At 35.3% G+C, this 21287-nt stretch overlaps 1 protein-coding gene across 3 annotated transcripts in view; it reads right to left on the bottom strand.

The window, feature by feature from the left end:
• DMD (dystrophin) overlaps window positions 1-21287 on the bottom strand; it is a 1230427-nt gene that overhangs the window by 260849 nt on the left and 948291 nt on the right. For all 3 annotated transcript variants that reach the window (XM_009283051.2, XM_009283049.2, XM_009283050.2), the window contains one exon: window positions 12949-13138. In XM_009283051.2, the coding sequence (XP_009281326.1) occupies window positions 12949-13138 (190 nt within the window). The remainder of the gene's footprint in view (window positions 1-12948; window positions 13139-21287) is intronic.

The raw sequence follows: 21287 nt of genomic DNA, 5'->3' as shown, positions 1-21287 counted from the left end.
TCTCCCCTCCCCTCCCCTCCCCTCCCCTCAGAAGTAGCAGCAGTCCTGCATACAGCAGAACTGTACAAAGAATTCATGGGCAAAAATCTGACCGATTATGGTAGCCACGGGGTAGGTTCATAGCAGTGCCCATTCCGATGGCCTGACAACTACAGCAGTTGAATTGAAGCTGTGAAAACTTTTTTCTGTAACAGTGAGAAAGCCACCACCTCAATAAGTAGCATAAAGGAGCTGAAATCCTTTCCCTAAGTGAACAAATATTCGGTTTCAAGGAAATTTTCTATGGAAAAGAAACCCACGAAGAACAAAAGCATTACACCTTTCCCACCTGGTGACAACGAAGAGGTAAGACAAGCCAGAACAATATTTCTCAGCAAGGCAGAGAAAAAACAAACAAATGTCACTACTTCAACACTTATGGGACATTCATGTGGGTCAGCAGAAGACACAGCTTAAAACCTGGAGTGATCTGGCAGAAGAAACTTTCTAGGCATATCTTTACATACCTTCATAGTAACCGATGACTAAATTTGTGGTCATCATTTGGTGGAAAAGGGATCTCAGCAGTTTTAGTTTACATTTTGGCTCTCTTCTATCACCTCATGGGGAATTGCACAATTTAGAAATATACTGAGTGGTAGGACCTACATGAGACTATAAGCTCTTTAACCTGTTTTAGGTAAAAGACAAATGAACAAAGAAGTAAAAAAAAAAAAAAAAACAACAACAAAAAAAACCCCAAAAACACCATTAACATTTACACTACCAACAGAGAGAAAGAGTACACACACACACACACACATATTTTTTTATATATATAATCACACCAAGTTTAGGCACCTATTGTAGCCAGCTAGTTATTTAGCTACTCCTCTTAGGTTCTCTCTAAGTCAGAGGAGAAACATATGCTTCTCCAGAAGGCAAATAGCCCCAGCTCAGCTGGGCTAAACTGCCCTCTGGAAGTGCTTCTCTCTTACCATTGTCCATGCAGGACTAGGAAGAACAGGTATTGCAACCAAGCTGAACTGGGTGGCACAAACTCCTGCAGTAACACAAGTTCAGAAACACCTCTTGGACATTTCTTCATGGTGTGAGGAGGTACAAATACGAGCTGCTGTTGCATTGCTAGTGAGATGAAGACAATGGGATAACTACATTTGGTCAGCCGAATAGCTTTCTAGATTCCACCAACTCTGCCGATCTTAGTGGGAGCTCAAACACTTACCTCACACTTACACTGTTGACACCTAAAAGTAGGTGTCAGAAGCTGACCCTACCACCTACAGTGTACCAGTAAAGGACAGGTGGCAGATACACAACAGACTGGTTACATGGCCTCTAAAAAAATGTAAAGGCAGACAAAACACTGAAGAGATGACATCACTGTGTTTCTATAACCTGGTTACTCAGTAGGTAATAACTGGATACAAACAGCAGAGCTTGTGGACGCTGGTACCAGTGCCTAAGGACACATCCTCCTAACTTCACCTAAAGAAAATCCACAGATTACAAGGTTATTTGAAAAAAATATATAGCTCTCAAGGTGAACAGATTACCTGAAACTGTATAATCCTAAAACCAGATGAGAACAGATATGAAGGATAATAGAATATATATATATATAAAAATATAACATGTAACAGAAGAACCTATGTAATAGAATTTATGTGAGCCTACATCTGATTTCCAGTGCCATAGGCTCTAAATCATGTCATTCAATCTCATGCTAAGCAGCTCAATACTGCTGGTTTAAGGTACTTGGTAGATATCGTAACATCAGATGATTCCCCCACACAGAAAAGTATACATAAAATCAGAGAACTGACAACACAAAAATTGAAATTATAAACCCTAGAAAGAGTACTAATACACATTTAAGTAGCTATATATTTTTGTTACAATAGTCAACCTTTGAAAATGCAATTATTATACTAACAATTTCAGAGAAGATAAGCCCAAATCTAGTTAACTTTCTGAAACAAAATGTAGCAAAACTATAAGTAACCATAATTTAAGGCTGACTTTCCAGAATTCCCAAACAGCATGCATTTTACCCAAAAGGGAAATCCTGAACATCAGTTTAGAATCTCCTAACATAATTACAGCACTGCCACAAAGGAGGACAAAGGTCCTCCTCCAGAAAGTTGCTATTATTTTCAGTGATAACAGGTGATGAACCCACTGGAATAATTACAAAACAGACTAAGATAATACTTTTGTACTATTAATCACTCTAGTAAAAAAAAAATCTTTCTTTTCATATCTGGGATAAATGGCAGTTTCTGTGGTGACCATCAATAAACTGGAATCAGGCACACAAGAGAAAACACACAAAATGAAATGGTATCCAATGAAAATAAATGATTCAAATGAAAAATGTGGTACAAAAGGATAAATGCACACGTGGAATTTTGTACTGGCAGAAGAAATCCAATTTCTTGTCAGCAGTTGAAAGAAAGTCTAAACTTCTCACAGAAAATGAAATGGGCACTCACTTGGTGATGATACAGACAAAGTTATTCTTGTCAAACATGCTGTCAGTTTAGGTAGTGGGATTTGCTACACTACAGTATATAACTGCTGCACAATGCATAATACAGAATAACTAGTATTGTGAAAATGTGTAAATTTGCATGCTGAAAACCTGTGCTATGGCAGCTCTATGCTCATAAAAAGGAAAAATTTGCAGCATTTCTTAGAAAACTATTTTTCTCAGTACAGTCTAAAAACCTTTCACAAAACAAGTAGAACTTGTCTCTGAAAAGCATTTGTGATTTGATTTTATTCTTTATTTGTATTCTTTGTAGGTCATTGCCTTCTTACATATTCAGGAAGATATCTGCCCTAAGCCAAAATTAATACTTTTCCTCAGCTATGCACTATATAATTTATCCTTTTTATATTAACATGTTAATAATCTCAATACAAGCATTTTTCTTTTTACCTGCCTTGGGAAAATACACATCTGGTCTCACGAACAAAAAATTACCTGCATTTCAGCCATGTGTTTTGAATAGTCTGGTATGAGGTATAATTGCAAAAGGCACAGATACCCTTTCAAGCCCTTCAGAAGAATACATTAAAAGCTACTGTTGGGTTTTTGCAAACAGTTTTTATTGATTATTCACTTTTCAAATAAATCTGCTATAAGCAATACAAAGTAAATGGAAGAACTAAATGGCAGATTAGGCTGTACCAGTAAATACTGATGATCACAGGAAGATCAAACGGCAGAAATCTTCAAAGTTTTGGTAACCACTCAATCTCATTGCTATCACTTCAAATTGACGGGCTACAGTGAAACGTGGCATATGCTTAGTAAGGCTATGAGAGAGCCCATCCATCCACTTCTTTGGATGTGGGAGATCCTGTTTTAGAAAAGCCTACACAAACAGGGAGGAGGCATCCTAGAGAAATGATATCGTCAGGAGAAATTGTAGAAATTGGAACCTATTCAGGAATAATGGCAAACAATCTTACCCATTCTATCCCATTTCTATTTGTGATTTTCCATGCTCTCCTCTAACAATCTTACTTAATACAACACAGCCTCACACTTAATGCTACAAAAGCTTTTCCCATCTAATCTGTGTTTGAAAAATCTGTGTTTAAAGCTGGTAGGGTTTGAATGCTGATCCGCAAGTGAAAACAGGACCATCCTTCTCGTGTGCTCAATAAACTTTTAAAGAGGAAAAACATAAGTCAACCAAGTAAGCATATACCATGTTATTTAGCACATTTAACAAATGGGATTTTTCTTCTACCTTGATTATGAGAACATATGCAAATGAGAAATTACAGCAAGAAGTTTATCTTTCTTCTTGTTTGCAAACACCCACTTTATATGTGAGATTTCTGACAATTGAGAGCTGTTTATTTTCCTGGGAATAAGTTTTAAGAATACTTACATCTCACTGTAGTAACTAAGTACTAGACCACTTCATAAAATAAGCCTTTCACCTTCTAAAAGAAAATTAGGATTCATTAGGGTTTCGTTCTAAGTTCAGAAACAGGAGTGGCAGAAGCAGAATACATCATTAACGTATCGACTCCTAGATAAGCTGCAGCATCACTGTGTTTTCTGGTTTTATGACAAAGATTATCCAAATTAAACTTATTAAAACAAAATGTTTGATAAAGAGTAACAACATCTACATATCTGTTTTATTGCTGATCTCTTGACCATTTCTCTTTGATACCCAGCTAAGAACAGCAGTGGCATTGCCTCCCCCACTGAGAATCGGCATCTAAACCTCCCTGTGAATGTATTCAGCTTTCCACTAACGCAGCACTACGCAGTAACTTGAGTCTACACAGCTGCTCCATTTCCCAGCTTTTCTCCTCTTCTTTCTGTGTTATTCCTCCCTGCACTGAAAGCCTCCTGTTCCCCTTTTTCATATCCTCACCTACATCAAAGCACATCGTCATATGGAAGTGACACTGAAATTGCCATTGTTACTTGAATGGAGCAAAATTGCAGCCTCAAAAGATAGCAGGAATACTAGTCTATCAATATTATAAGATACTGCTTGACCACACGCTGGGTTGTTAAGCAGTTTTTTAATAAAACTATTACTTCTCTGAGAAGGAAAAATAAACCACAAACCAGCAAGCCTAATCCAGATGACAAACTACAGTAGTATAAACCAAACATAAATAAACTTAACTGAATTTATTTGCGGACTTGAACCTTAGAATGCATTTGAAAGGGTTACTCATTTGCATGTCTTTTAGGACTTAAAGCTTCAAACACAAATATACATTTATATCTATGTGCATAAGAGGTCTCATTGATTTCACCAGTTTTACTCGTCTTTATAGGACTGTAGATTATATACTCTTTGAACCAACAATGTCCTTATCTTTCTATAACAGCACATTAATCGTAATGTAGTTGAGCGATATGACATTATGTTAAAAAGTGTCTTTGGCCCTTTGTGCTACTGGATTATTGTATCTATCACATCTAACTGTGGTTCATAAAGTAAAAATAAAAATACACCACAGAACCCAATTGAACATAGATACCATTTTTGTCCTGCTCTTCAGGCACACTATACACACTATACACTGATATGTTGTCAGAGTTACCAGAGGCTACCTTTTTATTTTGTAAAGTACTTCTTTCCCCTCCATCCAATGCATTCAATTAAAAATACAGAACACTATTCTTTTACCAAAATATATGATCTTACCAGCAAACTAGGAACTCAGTGTGAATAGACCCAATCAGAGGGACCGTAGCCTGTAGGAGGTCTGAATCCAGAACTGTGCTAACAGTTCCCACTCTGTTTGCACAACAGCATCAATCTGATAATACACTACCAAGGTAAAACCCAATTGAAAAAATAATTGTTTCAAGCAAATCACCATTCATGTTTGGATGATAACTTTTGCGGAAATCTTTGGTTTAGGTGTAAGAGTAATGGATTAAGAGAAGAAACACTTGGAGGACAAAGGCTGCAGATTTCATTTCTGTGCATAAGGAAAGAAACCGCAATTTTAATTTATGGTACTCTGAAAAACACTTGTACTACTTTCATCGCTTACCTCTAGCTTTCACCTTTCAATCTCCGCATCAGTTTCCACTAATAAGAGTAATTTTAAAATATACAATTATTTTTATTCCCTGTGGTCCTTTCTCCTCACTTCATCTTTTTTACTATCCACTTTGCCTCCTCATTCACTTAAACACATTACTCAGGAACTCCTAGGAGATGATTAGGAAATTTTCTCAAGAAATAGCAAGAAAGTTTTCAGTTTCTTATTTTCTCATATTAAAGCTTTTCCATTTGTATATTTAAGTAAAAATTAGTTAGGCTACAGAATGACTGATTCTATGACCAGTGATTATGTGATCAGATCAGAGATCACAAAAATCACAGAACAGTCAAGACAAGAAGGCACCTCTGGAAATAATCTGCTCCAACCCCCCTGCTCAGAGCAGGGCATGTCCAGCCAGGGTTTGAAGATCTCCAGCAATGGAGATGCCACAACCTCTCCAGACAGCCTGTTTCATGATCTGACCATCCTCAAGACATTTTTTTGTCTTGTGTTTGTGCTTTTTTTTTTCCTTATGCTAACCTGGAACCACCTGTGTTTCTGTTTGTGCCCACTGCCTCTCGTCCTGTCACTGTGCACTACTGAGAAGAGCCTGGCTCCGTCTTCTTTACACATTCCCTGTCAGGTATTTATATACCTGGATAAGATCCCCCTCAGCCTTCTCTTCTCCAGGCTAAACAGTGCCATCTCTCTCAGCCTCTCCTCATATGAAAGATGCTCCAAACCCTTAATCATCTTTATTGCCCTTCGCTGGGCTCGCTGCAGTAAGTCCATGTCTCTCTCGTACTGAGGAGTCCAGCCCTGGACCCAGCACTCCAGATGAGTCTCACCAGTGCTGAGCACAGGCGAAGGGTCATCACCCTCGACCTGCTGGCAATGCTTTGCCTAATGCACCCCAGGGTGCTGTTGTCTGCTTTTGCCACAAATATGCAAGATTAAGAGTTTAAGGACAAAATTAAATCAGTCCAAGGAAGATGAAGAAAAACTTTGCCTAGTATTAGCTGAGTGAGCAGGAACTTGGCTCTGATTGAAAACATTCAGATTCAAGCATTTGGTCTCAACTGGAATGGTTGCAAATGAGTGCCATAACCATGACACAGTCACGGCCATGAGGGCGTTTTCTCTTCAGTCAGGAATTCCACGCCTGCCAAAACTGCAAGTGTAGGTTCATAGAGGTTTCGCTGGGTCAGTTTGGCACTTGCTGTTAACAACAAAGAAACATTATTGCCCTCCCTCATGACCACCAATCACAATACTGAAAAATTCTTGACCAGGTGTTTTCAAAGTAATATTATCCAATATTTCACAAAATCCATATGGTAACTTTTCACTCTGAGATAATATCTTGCCCTGTCTCAGATTAGGCTGTAATAGCACTTGTGTTAAAACTTAGATTTTTGAATTTCTCTTGTATTACTCAATGGAGTAAGATGGCTCTGGCAGTTGTTATTCCATTTCAGGAACTATGGAACAGATTTTATTTCAGAATTGGTAACAAGTTAGTGTAAAAGGCAAATCTGGAGGATTAAACTTTAAAAAGAACAGGTGAGGGAAGAAGATTATATTTGATTTTTAAAGCTTTCAGAGAACAATTTCAAGCAGAAGTGAGTGAGAATGTTTCAGAACAGAGACTGGAAGTACTAGAAAATTAGTTTCTATTAAATATTTGTTAGTAAAGTCAATTGAACTGAGCAAGGATGTTACAGATAATCTCTCTCTTCCCTGTTAGTCAGGTTCATCATCTAATCCATACATCATGTCACAAAATTAACTGTGCTGGGCAATTATATGTAAATTATGTTTGAAATGAAGTTGGAAAGAATTTTATTTTCTCAAAGAACCTGTACTGCTAAATAATCGAGAAGAGTCAGGAACATGCATCTACCCCAACTTCCTACCATTGAAAAACCAACTGCTTGGATACCTTAAAAACAAGCAAGCTTGTTTTTGAAGTACCGATAGGAATAGAAGAGACAAGAGTGCCTGGCCTGCTGTTCATGTCCCTTGTTTTAGATAAAAACAACACTGTGAGGAAATATGGGTACTGCCCACACCATACATTCTTAGGTATAACTTAAGGCACTGCATATTTTTCATATTATTAGCAGCAGAACTCCTGCATCTAATGGAAAACTACTTGGGTTATAGGCTAAGTGAACATGAAGACGGCAATAAAAATAAATTTGATAGTATAGAAGCATTCCCCAGTTATTTAACTAGGTGTCACATGCAGTATTCTTTGTCAAATTTCAGTGAAAAAACCCCTGTGATTAAATTCATCTACAGGCTTAATATTAAAAGATTGCATTCATAAAATAAGAGGATAAGTCCACACTAGCTTCAAAATTATATCTAATATTACATAAGCTGTAAAAAATGTCACATAAAATTATTGTTAAAAAGACAAACCAGAGGAGTAATTAACACAGTTGAGAGTTCATATCACAAGAAGTATGAAAAGCAGAAAGTAAAATTAATTATTTTCATCTCCCTCATATGGTTACTTATCAAACCAGGCCTCATGGGGACACATGATGTATTTCAACTAGACAATAAAAAGCAGCACATAATTACACAACTCCTTGGAGTAACTGGTTTGTATCCTTGAAAATTCTCCAGAAAGTATTCTAACTGTGTGAATCACCTCAACTATTACATTGCTGTCAGTTCAGACAAATGATGCATGGAAATACATGCTTATATAAACAAGCAGCATGTTTATAATGCAACAGTTTAATATAATTACATCATCAGGTAATCAGAATGTGCAGTTTTGTAAGGCTCACCCTTCTTCTGCTAGTGAATGAACTGCTAAGTACTAGGGGAAGATTAATCTTCTTTATTAGTGACATTTGAGCTAATGGTTTCTGAACATGAAAAGCAAAAGAAACACCTAAAAATGTGAGATTTTCCTAGACAATGAGATTTTCCTAGACAAGCATATATAAAAGACCTTCCGCACAGCAAGACATTATTTTCCTAGTAGTTTAAAAAAATAAATTAATGCTTGAGAGTGTAAAACAGAAGACTGCTGGATCACTAAAGGCAAGATAAACATTTTTAGTGGCAAGAACATAAAGCTACTACTGAACTCAGAAATTTAGGTTTTTCATTATTTGTGTAAAGAATTCTTTATGAAAACACTGCTTTATACCTATTGCATAAAAATAGCAGCTTAAAACAAAATCGTCACATTTCAGGACTCCTAATGACTATTTTCACATTATCCAAGTCCATGCAACTGCATGAAGAACAAGACAGAGACTGCAGATCTAATGTGCAGATCCATATGTCATATTCAACCATAACTTCTACGAACTCTATAAACCTAGGTAGTCGAAGTTTCTTTCAAAAGACTCGTAAGACAGTGATCTTTAATCAGAAACTACCATTTTGTTTTACCTCCTAGGATCTGGATTCAGCCTGGCTGATGAGAGAAAGAAAAATGACTTCTTGTAGAAAAAAAAAGTCAATTGGAAAACTGTAATCCTGGCTGAAAGCATTTGGGAGAAAGATGCTGAAAGCATCTTTTCTATGCTGGGGCAGGGCTTGTGGTTATACTACATATACTAGATGTTAAAAAACACATTAAGGACATAGACTGTATTTGAATGTGTCTGTTTTTATACATGTACAATTTACATATCAAGTTTCTTGGGATACAAGTCATTGCCTGATATGTTTTATAGGGTAAATGCATTTCTGGCCCACAGTACAGAGTAAAAAAAAGGCTTATCACTATTTATGGTTTATGGGGCTGATGGTATGGATCAGTGAGCAATAACCCCTTTCCACAAAGTACATAAATGCATATTTCTGAGATTTCAGTGACTTATTAAAGGTCCTTTTTGTTTGAATATTTTATATGCATAAGGTGTGCACAAACAGCCACACTTTTGTCATGTCCTTACTTTTCATTCTTATGCATCAAAGAGAATTGTGAGAGAGAACTCTTACAAGCAGGGTATGAAGACTGGAAGAATCAATGCAGCCATAACTGAGGAACAGATGAAAAGCCATACTCTCTTTCCTGACCATTCAGCTGACATCAATACAATTGTTTTATTGACAAAATTGTGTTTTAAGAAGTAAAAGTCCTTAATATTTGCTCCATTATCCAGTTTTGTAGCAACATAGATGGGCAATATTTGCACCACTACCAGGAAACTGTACCTATTTGGACAGAAAGCTTTTACAATGAAGACTATTGATACGGAACACTGTGTTATGACTATTGCAAATATTACCCATCTTAATGAATTAATTAATTTTACAGCTAAGCACTTTCAGACTATCATATAAATTTACTTTTTTTTTTTGCTTTTGAATCATTTCCTTATGTCATTCGAATTATTTTTTAATGAAAAGTTTTATATGAGAAGAACCATAGCATAATATTTGACTTTGTGAACTGTAGAACAGTTCATAAACATGGATGTGGCTTTTTGCTTGTAGCTGGCCTCAGTGCCAGGGAAGGATCAAGGACATATTTAACTTGCTAGTGTAACTGCAGCCATAGCCTCCACTAATTTATTCCTATACTTTGTTTCCAACTGACTTTTACTGGTATTGTCCGTTCACTTTATATGACACTCACATACAAATCATCAGAAAATTCTATCAGGTACTAGTGGAGAAACAGAAGTTTATGTAAGTGTGTGTTTTCGTCTGCATATATGTCTCTCCAGTAAAGGTGAATTGCTACAAAAGCACCGTTTATCATTTGAGAATAATGCAAAGTCTCCAGAAAAACCTGCGGTCACTACAACAGCTTCACACGTTAACACATTGTATTACTGAGTAAACAAATGCACTGTTTGGTTCAAATAATTTACAGTTAACTTTCCTGAACCTAAAACATTTGCTGTTACGGAAATCCCTATTCTTTTAAGAGAACTGACTAAAAATGATGCTCTAATTACTAAGAACACACACTAGTAAAAAGATACATCCTTTTCATTTAATTGTAGTTAATGACTATGTCTCAAATCAGTGATAATTTAATGAAATGGAAGAAGATGAAAATCTTGAATGGCCACTTTACTGTAGTTAAAAAATTACAGGAAAAAAATGGTCTTTCCCAATTATGATTTCTAAAAAAAAGCCCATTCTGTTTACTTAAACAGAACTTTCCTTTTTCCAGTAGAAATAAGGAACATCTCCTTTATTTGACGAAGGGAAAAAAAAGGGTTCTATCAGCTTTTAGAAAGATATCCATCTTCTCCCTTCAGGAGAACGGCATTTGAAAATCCACTTGTGCTTCTTATATTATAAGATTTCTTTTGGAGGCTTAAAAATTGTATAAAGAGGCTGACACAAACAGTGACAGGCCCAGGAAGAAAACCAAGTTGATCTACATAAAGACAGATCAGGATGCAGATACAAATGAAAAAAGCCCACAACAAACCATACTAACAAAGTACTTCCTCCTGCAATCATCAACTCTAACTAAAGTCTAAAATCATTGTGCTGTTGGTGGACAGGTATGTATTGATCTTTTGGGAGCAAAAGAAAATGTAACAACCACTTTTTTGCCTCTGCATACTAATGTTTTTTCTTGAGATGTAAGAATAATTTCTCTTGTACGGCCAAGATTACTGAACAGAATGATGTTTGCTTTTTGGAAGTGAAACAAATAGAGACTCGACAACAGTTTTTACCCTTCCTGCCTTAGAAGATCTGGTATTATAATACCAAAAACCAGGAAAGAAGAATTGAAAATTTAATCTTACATCTCAATTGAAGTGCAGAAAAATCTTTAGAAGAAAGCTTACAGTTCAAAGCAATTGTTCACATGATAGATATTTTATGTACTTCATTAATTATTTATGGAGGGAAGGACTTGTATGCATTTATTTTTCCTTTCGTCTGTAGCTCTGTATAGTTCTTATGTGGAAATTAAAAAAAACCAAGATAGTAGTTGAAAAGATAACCAGGTCTACAAAGCTCCATAACAGTTAAAAATGAAGCATTTGACCTAAATTTTTAGGTATCTCTATTTTGCCAAATAATCCATTTTTCAATGATCACATCAAAAATAAACTTCTGCAAATACTTGATAATTCAGTTGTTTTAGCACCGTTATAACCAAAAACCTAATCTAGAGAATTTCAAAAGATAGCTTATATTGAAAATTAACCACTCAGTCTAGAACTATCTTCCATTCAAAACTGCTCTCCAGGATCATGCAACTGAATTCAGAAACACATGCGGACTTAAGGTATATTACTATATAATCAAATTAGCACAATGACAGATCACTATTAAAAATGTGGTTCAGACTTCACTTTTGTCCAGTGCAACAACTGTAGATTTCAGAGTACAATGTAATGGAATTTAGCAGCAGTTCAGTCAAATAGTTAAAACCATGTATTAATACAGTAGTGCCAAAAGAAGGTAGCCGTATTTCCATCCAACGTACTTACTCAACATAATCACTTATAACTAAAATTTTTCACAGTATGTTTTTCATAAATCAATTAATGTATAGAGCCTTCAGTGACTGGAATTTCCAGCTTTGAACTTTCTGTCAACATGAAAGTCATGCACTATCAAGGAATATTGGAAGAAAGGGCCCTGCCTTCCTAACAGCCAACCAACGTCATATTTAAGATCTCCAAGACTTCATACAGACATATGTGTATTCCTCTCAATAACTGTAGTGAATAAAGCACAATGAAGTATAACAACATATTTCAACAGCACCATCTCAACTAATTATTTTTCTTTCTCCTCAAGATTCTCCGGAAGACCAAATACAAAATTCTCTCTCTTCTTTAAGATTTTTTGTTTCCAGAGGAAAACAACTGTCTGAAAACTGTCCAGCCATTAACTATGAAAATTTTAATCATTATCTCTTTTCATTATCGCAACAGAGCATGTTGACATTAATCAGCCAAATACCAAATTAACATTTTTCATGTATTTGAAAGTAATGGAGGAAAACTAATTCAGTTAAGCTACAGAGGATAAACTTGATGCAATTTGTATAACTTCTATAAATATCAGAAATGCTTAATAAACTCTCGTGTCTGTCAAGTGTTCAATTCAAGACTGTAGTTTGGCAGAGTAATTCATTTTTATGTGATTAAAAAATATATAAATGCCCATTTCCCATTTCAATGCAAAGTTTCCTTTCTGTACATTTTAAAGCTGTACTTCAGACACTTTTTCAAATGTGTTATATGCTGAAAGATGACAGACAGAATCATGATGTGACTCACGTTAGATCCCTGCAACAATTTCCAAAGCAACACTTAAAGGTTAGTAGTAGAACCAGTTCTCTTTCTCAAAATAATTTCAGTTTTGTTGAGTAGCTGCACACTGGAAAAAAACCACCCCACCTTGGATACCTTATATATCTTTAAACTGAAGCGCTTGACTTACCTGCCACTGCTTCATGAGGTCCCAAACCGTTTTGGCATCCTCTAGTAACTTTTCTTTGCGTGTAGCATCCTGCAGGACATTCGCAGTTGTTTCAGCTTCTGTAAGCCAAGCAAGGAACTTTTCAAGATCCAGGTAGAATTGCTGCAACATTCTTAGGGCTGATTCCAGTGCAGCTTCACGCTCACAAACCCTGCGCAAGTACAAATAGTCAAATGCAGCACTCTTAGGAAGAAAACAAATCTTAATCATTAAATCAAAATATAACAAAGACACACTATATATTTTTCACGTACCAATCAAGGTAAGTTTGCAGATACGCTAGCTACGCAACTTGCAGTGTATGTTTGGCAGATAGGGTTCCTTGTTTATCTTTGCTCCTGAGAAGTAGTAACTGAAATTCATCTGGTAAAAAGTTAAGCAAAAGTACTTCTTTGAAAGTACTATGCCTGAAACATGCACAATTAAAAAAAAAAATTAAAAAAAAAATCAGAAGTAATTCCCCAATTTGTTTTAATCAAAGATTGTTTTCTTATTTGTCATTAACACTACAGTGGGAAAACTTGTTTATTTTTAGAAATCACGAAATAGTTCCTGCCCACTGCACAGTATGATGAACTTAATTATTAGTTTTTCTGACTTGAAACCTTTGGAGATTGCATTCAACACCTTAAACCCTAATAACACTGAAGTTTGGGGGGTGTTTTGTGTTTTGTTTTGGGTTTTTTAATATGAATGTGATAAATTACAAGAAAGATCTCTATGAGTTACATGATAAAATACAATTTTTTAATACAAAGGTTATTTTACCCTTGGGGAAGATCTAAATCACAGATTGGGAAAGAAGATTAAAGGCTCCAGCAATTCTGGTGCTGAAAAAACATTACAGTATATCTGTGTTCTATCAGCATTCATGTACAATGTAGGTGTCACATGTATTCACTGATTTTTTTTACACTGAACTTGAGCTAAATATGGATTTAGAAATGTGAGCAGGTAAGTATGACATATTGTTCATTAAGACGAGCCTGTCAAGGCTACTTAACTATTGTGTTACATGCATATTTGTTTAACATCAGCATGATAACTGAGTAATTTTTTAAGCTCAGAAAATATACAGTAAAGTCATTTGATAATTTATGTTACTTCAAGTGGAATGAATGCAATTTGATGCACACCTATGTTTAGTCTACAAATCTGTGGTGATCTGGGTATTTCTAGATAGATTTCCTGTCTAGTTTTACAGTTATTTAGACAGAGACTAAGATACTAGATTTTAGCAGATATAATTTCTCAAGTTGCAATTTATCATAACTTTACCAGAGGAGGCCATGAAATTTCTAAGTGCTAATCTCTATTTCAAATCCTGTTTGCTGTTATGAAGAGGTTGTACTCCTTGATAAGTAATTATATCATACTAAAACCTAGTACCCTAGTTGAAGTAAGAAAAGAAACAAAAAATTAATACAAGTTTTGCCAAATGGCACTGATGTAACACGTTTTTCAACAAGCATATAAGTAAATTGCAGCAGAGTATAGTAAGAACAGAAAAATTCAGTCAGAGTATAGGTGAGGACAACCGTTTCAGGGGGAAAAAAAAAAATCCTCCCTAAGAGTCAAATCCCTACCATATAGCTACCATATTTCTATCATATTTTTAATCCTTTATCATCTTATTTGCTTTTCCCAACCATTTTGTGAAAAAAGGAATTTATTCTTGGATCTTTTTTTGATTTAAAATCTGAGAAAGCTATTGAATGCCTCACTAAAATGTCATCCACCAATTTTTTAAAGCTTAAAAAAGGACTGGATTTTTATCTCAGATGCACCTGTTGTCATCTACAAGAATGCACCACATCATGGCGCTGCTTAGCCTGTATTCGAATGTGTCCCCAGGGGCCTCTTAGGAGGAGAGTGAGACACACTTAGTTTCAGAATAGTGAACATGATGTCTTTCCCAACTTTATTCTACATGGACATAAACATGGCTTATGGTTAGGCCACTCTTCAAATTTAAAACATCTGCAATGAAAGAATTTGTTGTTCTTTTGTTAAACTAAAAAATAATTACATAGATATCACATCTAAATATACTAACAATATACATTAAATCAGTATAAACTTAGAAAAAAGACAGTAAGAAACAAAATCTTTTACCTGGAAAATACTGTATTGACCTATTTATCACTTTTAGCTCAAAAATAGCATCACATTTATTCGATAGAACTTGGAAATGGAATAAACTTACAAAAACTAAAAATATTTTATCCAGTTTTTCAGAACACAATGCTATTGTAAGATATGCTTTATAGCATCATTCTAATTCAATTTTCAGTGTGCAACATGATAGCTAATATCTGTGCCTTTGCAGAATCAGATATAACATCTTTTTCACATGCAGTTCCTTCAAAACATTAAAGGCACATTTTTAACTACAATCCACCTGAATTCCTATAAATACATAGCAATGCTCTAAAAAAAACATTTTGCAAAAAAACAAGGAGTTAAAAAAAAAAAAAAAAAAAGGAGGGCTTAAGTCTATTTGTGCATATTTAACTTTTTGCATGGTATCCTGAGAAGTAGGACCTAAAGCTTCATTCATCCACTTGTGTAAATACCTAGTGCATTTTTAAGCTACAAAAAATAAGAACACAAGCACAGATATGAAAAATATATTCAAAGGGAGAGCTATTAGAAGTATTACTCAAAATCAGAATTTATGTTTTAGAGAAACTTCCAGGCTACATGAAACAATATAGTATTTTATGGATCTGCGTAAAGAATGAAGTTTTAGTTACGAAGAACCTTCTGACACTTCTATGATGCACAGAAATCTTATGGCACATAATTCTTTCAGCCTACAGAAATGTGTTGCTTATTTATAAGCATACTAATACACCCACCAGAAAATATCTAGTACTTTGCATTTTAAATTTTGATACCTATAACATAATAAACATTCAACTACACTGACAGCTCTGCAGCGTATCAATAAGCTTCGCTCTACTTGGCTTCCTAATTACTTCAAAATTGTGAGGTTAGAATAGAGAAAAGAAGGTCTAAAAATGAAGAATAAAACCGAGTATCAACTCCAACATGTGATAAGATAAATTGCGCAAAATTGTAGCGGAGACAAAAATACATGTATTGAACAAGAAATTATTACACAAAAACAAAATAAAGATGCTTTCTTTTTGGTCTGTATCAGCCAAATATGTTTGATTCCATAGTGAGTGCAAGCTATAAGAAAAGAACATGAAATAAGCAGAAATACATTTTAGTCTAAATGGAAAACTGCACAGTAGGAACACTACAAAATACTGCTGAAATACTAAAAGATAATCATAACAAAAATTATTTTTAATGGAATGATCCTGTTTTTCTCTGTTCTACTATGGTATAAAAATAAGCATATAGTGGTATAACCAAAAGCTTCTTATTCATGGGAGAAATACTAAAGGTGGGATTCATCTTATTTCCATCTAGACACCCAGAAGTTAGGCAACTACACTCCCTCTGCAAAACATGGAGACAAGTATTTCTGGAATTTAATTCCTCCTCCCTTGTTTGTACACATCTGTTGAACCTGATTCAAGGTCAGAGTAAATTTTTTTTTCTCTTGACTACAATGGTACATTACCTAAAGCTTACAAAATTTTAATTTTACACAAGCCTAAATTTTACACAATTAAAGGTAGATAAGATGGTCCCCAATCTAGGCTGGGGACTGATTTTTAGGAACTAGTGGCATCAGAGACAGTGGACTGACCAACTCTACTTGCCGTATGAGCTTTGTTGCATGACAGAAAATATGTTACTCTCTTAAGAACGTGTTAGCTGAAGGATTCAAGTTGAGGGAAAATGAAGGCACGTCAGAGGAAGTGAGTCACACAACATGTATAAGTGTGAACATTTACATTCACAGGAAGAAGTTTTTAAGGTTTTAAAAAAAAAAATCCATGAAAAAAGAAAAAAATACCAGCTTCTGCTACAAGACATTGCTGTGATACCGAGAACTTTTAAAGCTAAATTTTTAAAATGTAGCTGTTTACAAATGTTTGGGAAGATAAGCAGGGGAAAATTTTCTGAAATCTGTGTGATCTTTACATTTATAAGCAAGGTACTGTATTATTAACTAAAAGTCAGAGTCTGTACTGTGATATACATACAAAATAAATATATACAACAAAATACAAAATCTATACAACTGAACATCTTCTTACAGAATCTAACAAGAAGACAAAGTGCTGAGGTATGGGAATGATGGTGTCATTAAACGTATTGCAAGAGTTCTTCATTCAACAATCCCCAATCCCATAAAACACAAGGAATACAGTGTTTGGAGAGGCTCCATGAGTGTGAATAACAGATTTTTCTTCAGCTGTAGTATTTGCTACATAATTTGGAATGAATCATTCACATTTTCTGCGTATCTGTTTGTCTATTTGAACTTGGAACACTTATTCACATTACAAGATATGTTGTGAGGGTCAGTGTTTAAATAATGCTTTGAGATGCTCAGATAACAAGAAACATAGTAAGTGCAGAGCATTATGGCAATGTACACTACACTGTATTAATACAGAATACACAAGGAAATATATTGAAGAGTAAGCACAGAAAATATTCGTAATGGACAAACTAACAAATTTCTGTTCCACAGGTATTTCTTTAAGGGCAATAACAGTGGAGAAATTCTGCATCGTTCAGTGTTCAATAGATCACTAAATCACACTTCCATCTGCAGACTGTGGTGATCTGATGTTATCACACTGCCATGTAAAATAAAATACCCTGGACTACTGGCTGACAAAGTATCAGTAAATGGTTTTACTTCCATAGTTCATATGGTTCTCTATATATAACTGTATTTTCTTCTTTCTGACATTAGAATTCCGTACAACTAAAAAAAATAAAAGTTACCTGAATTTCCCTTTCCTGGAGCAAACTATGACAGACAATTTGAACTACATGCATCTTCCTGCTAATGCTGGAAGCAGTTTGCACTTTTTCATGAGGACCATATCCCTTCTGCCAGTGTGACAAAGGAAAAATTGCAAGGCTTTATTGGAACATTTAATTTTTACTACTAAATAAATTTAAGCTCTTACTGGTAACTATTCTTCAGCTGCTCTCACTTGGACTGATAAAGAACCTATGAAAGAGGCAGAATAATTTAACCTCAGATAAAGTGGGAACACGAGGAGATGTCACAGCTATGAAAAGAAAATGAAATTCTTAAAATCAACACAAAATTCTTAAAATAACTATTATTGATAGAATTTTGAAATGCAAATTCAAAATAAATCATACTAATTTATTTTGGGAATGCTGTTTAGAGGAACTTTCTTCCAGAATCTAGGGACTATATTCTATAGTGCCAGTTAAAGTTATTAATACATGCTATTAAGTGATTAATGTGCAGATTAACTCTGGAACAGCTGTTAAACATTAAATGTGGAAAACTATGTTGAGACAGCATTTTAAGTACTGCTTTCATGTGGTTTTCTGGATCTCAACCAGCTTGACACCTCACTCAGGGACACATAGTGTTTTTCCAGCAACACTTTTGCTTAAATGTTCCTTTTAGTTCGACCATCCTGATAAAGGTTACTAGCTTTTCTCTCCTGTAGAACATTGGCACGTGTATGTGGATCTGGATTTTTTGAGTGATCTTTATATATACATGCTTACATCCTACTATCAACTATTTTGTCTGGCTTGTTTGAAAGCGCTCTTCACCAAGTTGATCCTCGAGTAATGGTGATTGCTCACCTGTGTGCCACTCTACCTCTGAAACGGCTTCTATGTTGCAAATGATTAGAAAGCCTCAAAGTGCAATTAAATGCAGAGCTACAATATCAGCATCTGAACCACTCCAGAGATCAACGTTCAGTTGTAGCTGACATTCATCCGCAGGCCCTTATCCTCCCATTATTCTGAGTGAGGAACCAGGAAAGCTTGGTGTGCTGGTACAGAATTCTGTAGTTCAGTCATTTTGTGCTTTAGTCCCTTCCCATAAGGACTAAGGGACAAACCTGATGAAAAAGCTACCTCTAAAAAGGCAACAATAACTTTCTAGAACTCTTTGCCTGATCTTTATCACTGCTAATATCTCCCTGAAGACAGCTGACGTGGAGAACTGAAAGAAGGAAAGATTTCATTTCAGTGGTGGAAAGGTCTTTGAATAAAGAAGAAAAAATGCCTTTTTCTGAGCCCAGTGGGAACATACAGGTACTGCCCTGCTGATTTGGGCATATGAACAGGATTCTTACCAGTGACATATTTCTTTCTATATTTCTATGTGCAGCACTTCTCTCTGCCTTACATTTATTTCTCAACAATGATGTGATCTACTGGCTGAAAGCTGACTCTCAGTGTCTTCAGATAAGTCAAAGGGCATCTCCGCCTTGGCTGCACTATCCATATTGATTATGTACGAATAACCAGTGAAATTATTTTAAATTCCAGGTGTAATTGTGCATACAGAGAGACTAAGTGCAACAGCTGCTGCAAAATAAACACACAAAGGCAGTTCTCTGCTGATTCTCTTTACCTCTGCAGGAAAGTAGAACAAAATCCCTCAACGCCCCCATCCTCTGACTGGAACTCAGACTATCTGTCTTGGTATGGACACAGTATTGTTCTTTCCCTGATAATCACACACAGTTTCCTAAATGATGACAGTCTCTTCAGATACTAAAACTAGAACATCGTAAAGCATCTCCTGATCATAGTAATAAGACCATATAATTTGTCCTTTCTTAAAAATCTGTTGACACAAAGGGGGAAATGCTTCAAAGAGCAGTTATTCACTCTGCTAAGCAAGATGCAGTTGTATTTTCCTGACCAGTTTTTCTACTGTAACAGTCTGCAAAACCAGAAAATATATTGTATTAAAAAATGTTTCTGGTGTTTATGTACTTAGGAAAATGTATGCAGTGAGAGAAACTATTTCTTTTGCTACTGTTCATTGGCTGGCTTGTTTCTAGTCTTATACCCGTCATAGCCCTTCTCAAAACGGCCAGACCCTGTATGAAAATAACAAAAATCACCAAAACCCCCCAGCATTTTCCTCTGAACTGCTCTCTTTGTTACTCAAGACACTAAAGCAATTAAAAAACATAGTTTTGAATTTAGACTGTTTGTTCCTTACTTTTCTTTACTAAAGCACCATTGATATTTAATGAGAAAGAAAGGAAAAAAGGAAAAATTTGTGTTTACCTATGAAGTTTCAGAACAACCTTGGATATTAATCCCCCATCTCTTCTACACCATTATTTGTCAGACTGAGAAGGCTTGCTAAAAGCAAAGGAAATATCACACCCTGGGGCACAAAATCACATACATAGATTTCTGTATAGGACCTTTAAATAACCTCTTTTTAAATAAGCATCTGCCAACATCAGCACAGAGGATCTGTGTTATCACAGAGGAAAATTCCTCGTCGACCTTTTTAAAAATAATTCCTGTCTCTTCTTATACTCTGTTCACTTATGGGATCCCACATTCCCAAAATTCCTCTTAATGGGATGGCAAGCATAGAGAGAGTTAGAGGGAATTTTTTCCAGCAGGCTTTTCTTGCCCCCATTGCTTTTGTCTCTCCCCTTCTTGCCTTGGCATAGGTCTAGAGTATATAAAAACATAATATAAGTGTACATTTTCCCTTCTTGCCTTGGCATAGGTCTAGAATATAAAAACATAAGATAAGTGTACATTTTCCCTATGTTCATCATAACCATAGATTATCACACTTGCATTGTGAACTACAGAAAAATCATTAATGAAACTAAGTGGATCATTTTAATTCCTTTGTAATTAAAACTAATTACAGGTTATCTTTTATGTTATTGAAAACATTTTATGTTTACTTGGGATTTCTAATCTCCTGATACATTACAACCAATCACTTTCCAGAGAGTATATCTTAAGAATTACCAGGTTAAAGAAAAGGGAATCTGAACAACACACAACAATCACAGACATATGAGGTATCATTACAAATGACTTGTAGATACAGAATAATGTTCTGATGGACTCACTCAAGAGGCTTTTCTAAATAGCCCTTAGTCAAAACTTAAAAGAAGTATCTCAGAAAAAGAAGTAATCCTACAATCAAAACTAAAACGAAACAGAAAAAACTGTTCTCTTATTCTACCAAAAGAAGCAAAAAGATTATTGTTCTGTTTAAGTCTTCTTCACACTTCATGGTCTATAATACGTAGAATTAAGTTTTTCCTTGCATTCCTCAACATATCATTCTTTTGAGGTTCCAAGGCATCAACAGTGCCATCTAATAAACAGCATATTAATTACTCAGATACAATTTATTAGATAAAATC

The sequence above is a fragment of the Aptenodytes forsteri genome, unplaced genomic scaffold (assembly GCF_000699145.1).
Source record: "Aptenodytes forsteri isolate BGI_AS27 unplaced genomic scaffold, ASM69914v1 Scaffold2, whole genome shotgun sequence".
Classification (NCBI taxonomy): Eukaryota; Metazoa; Chordata; class Aves; order Sphenisciformes; family Spheniscidae; genus Aptenodytes; species Aptenodytes forsteri.
The sequence above is the reverse complement of the archived record's forward strand: the minus strand, read 5'-3'. Positions and strand labels throughout refer to the sequence as shown.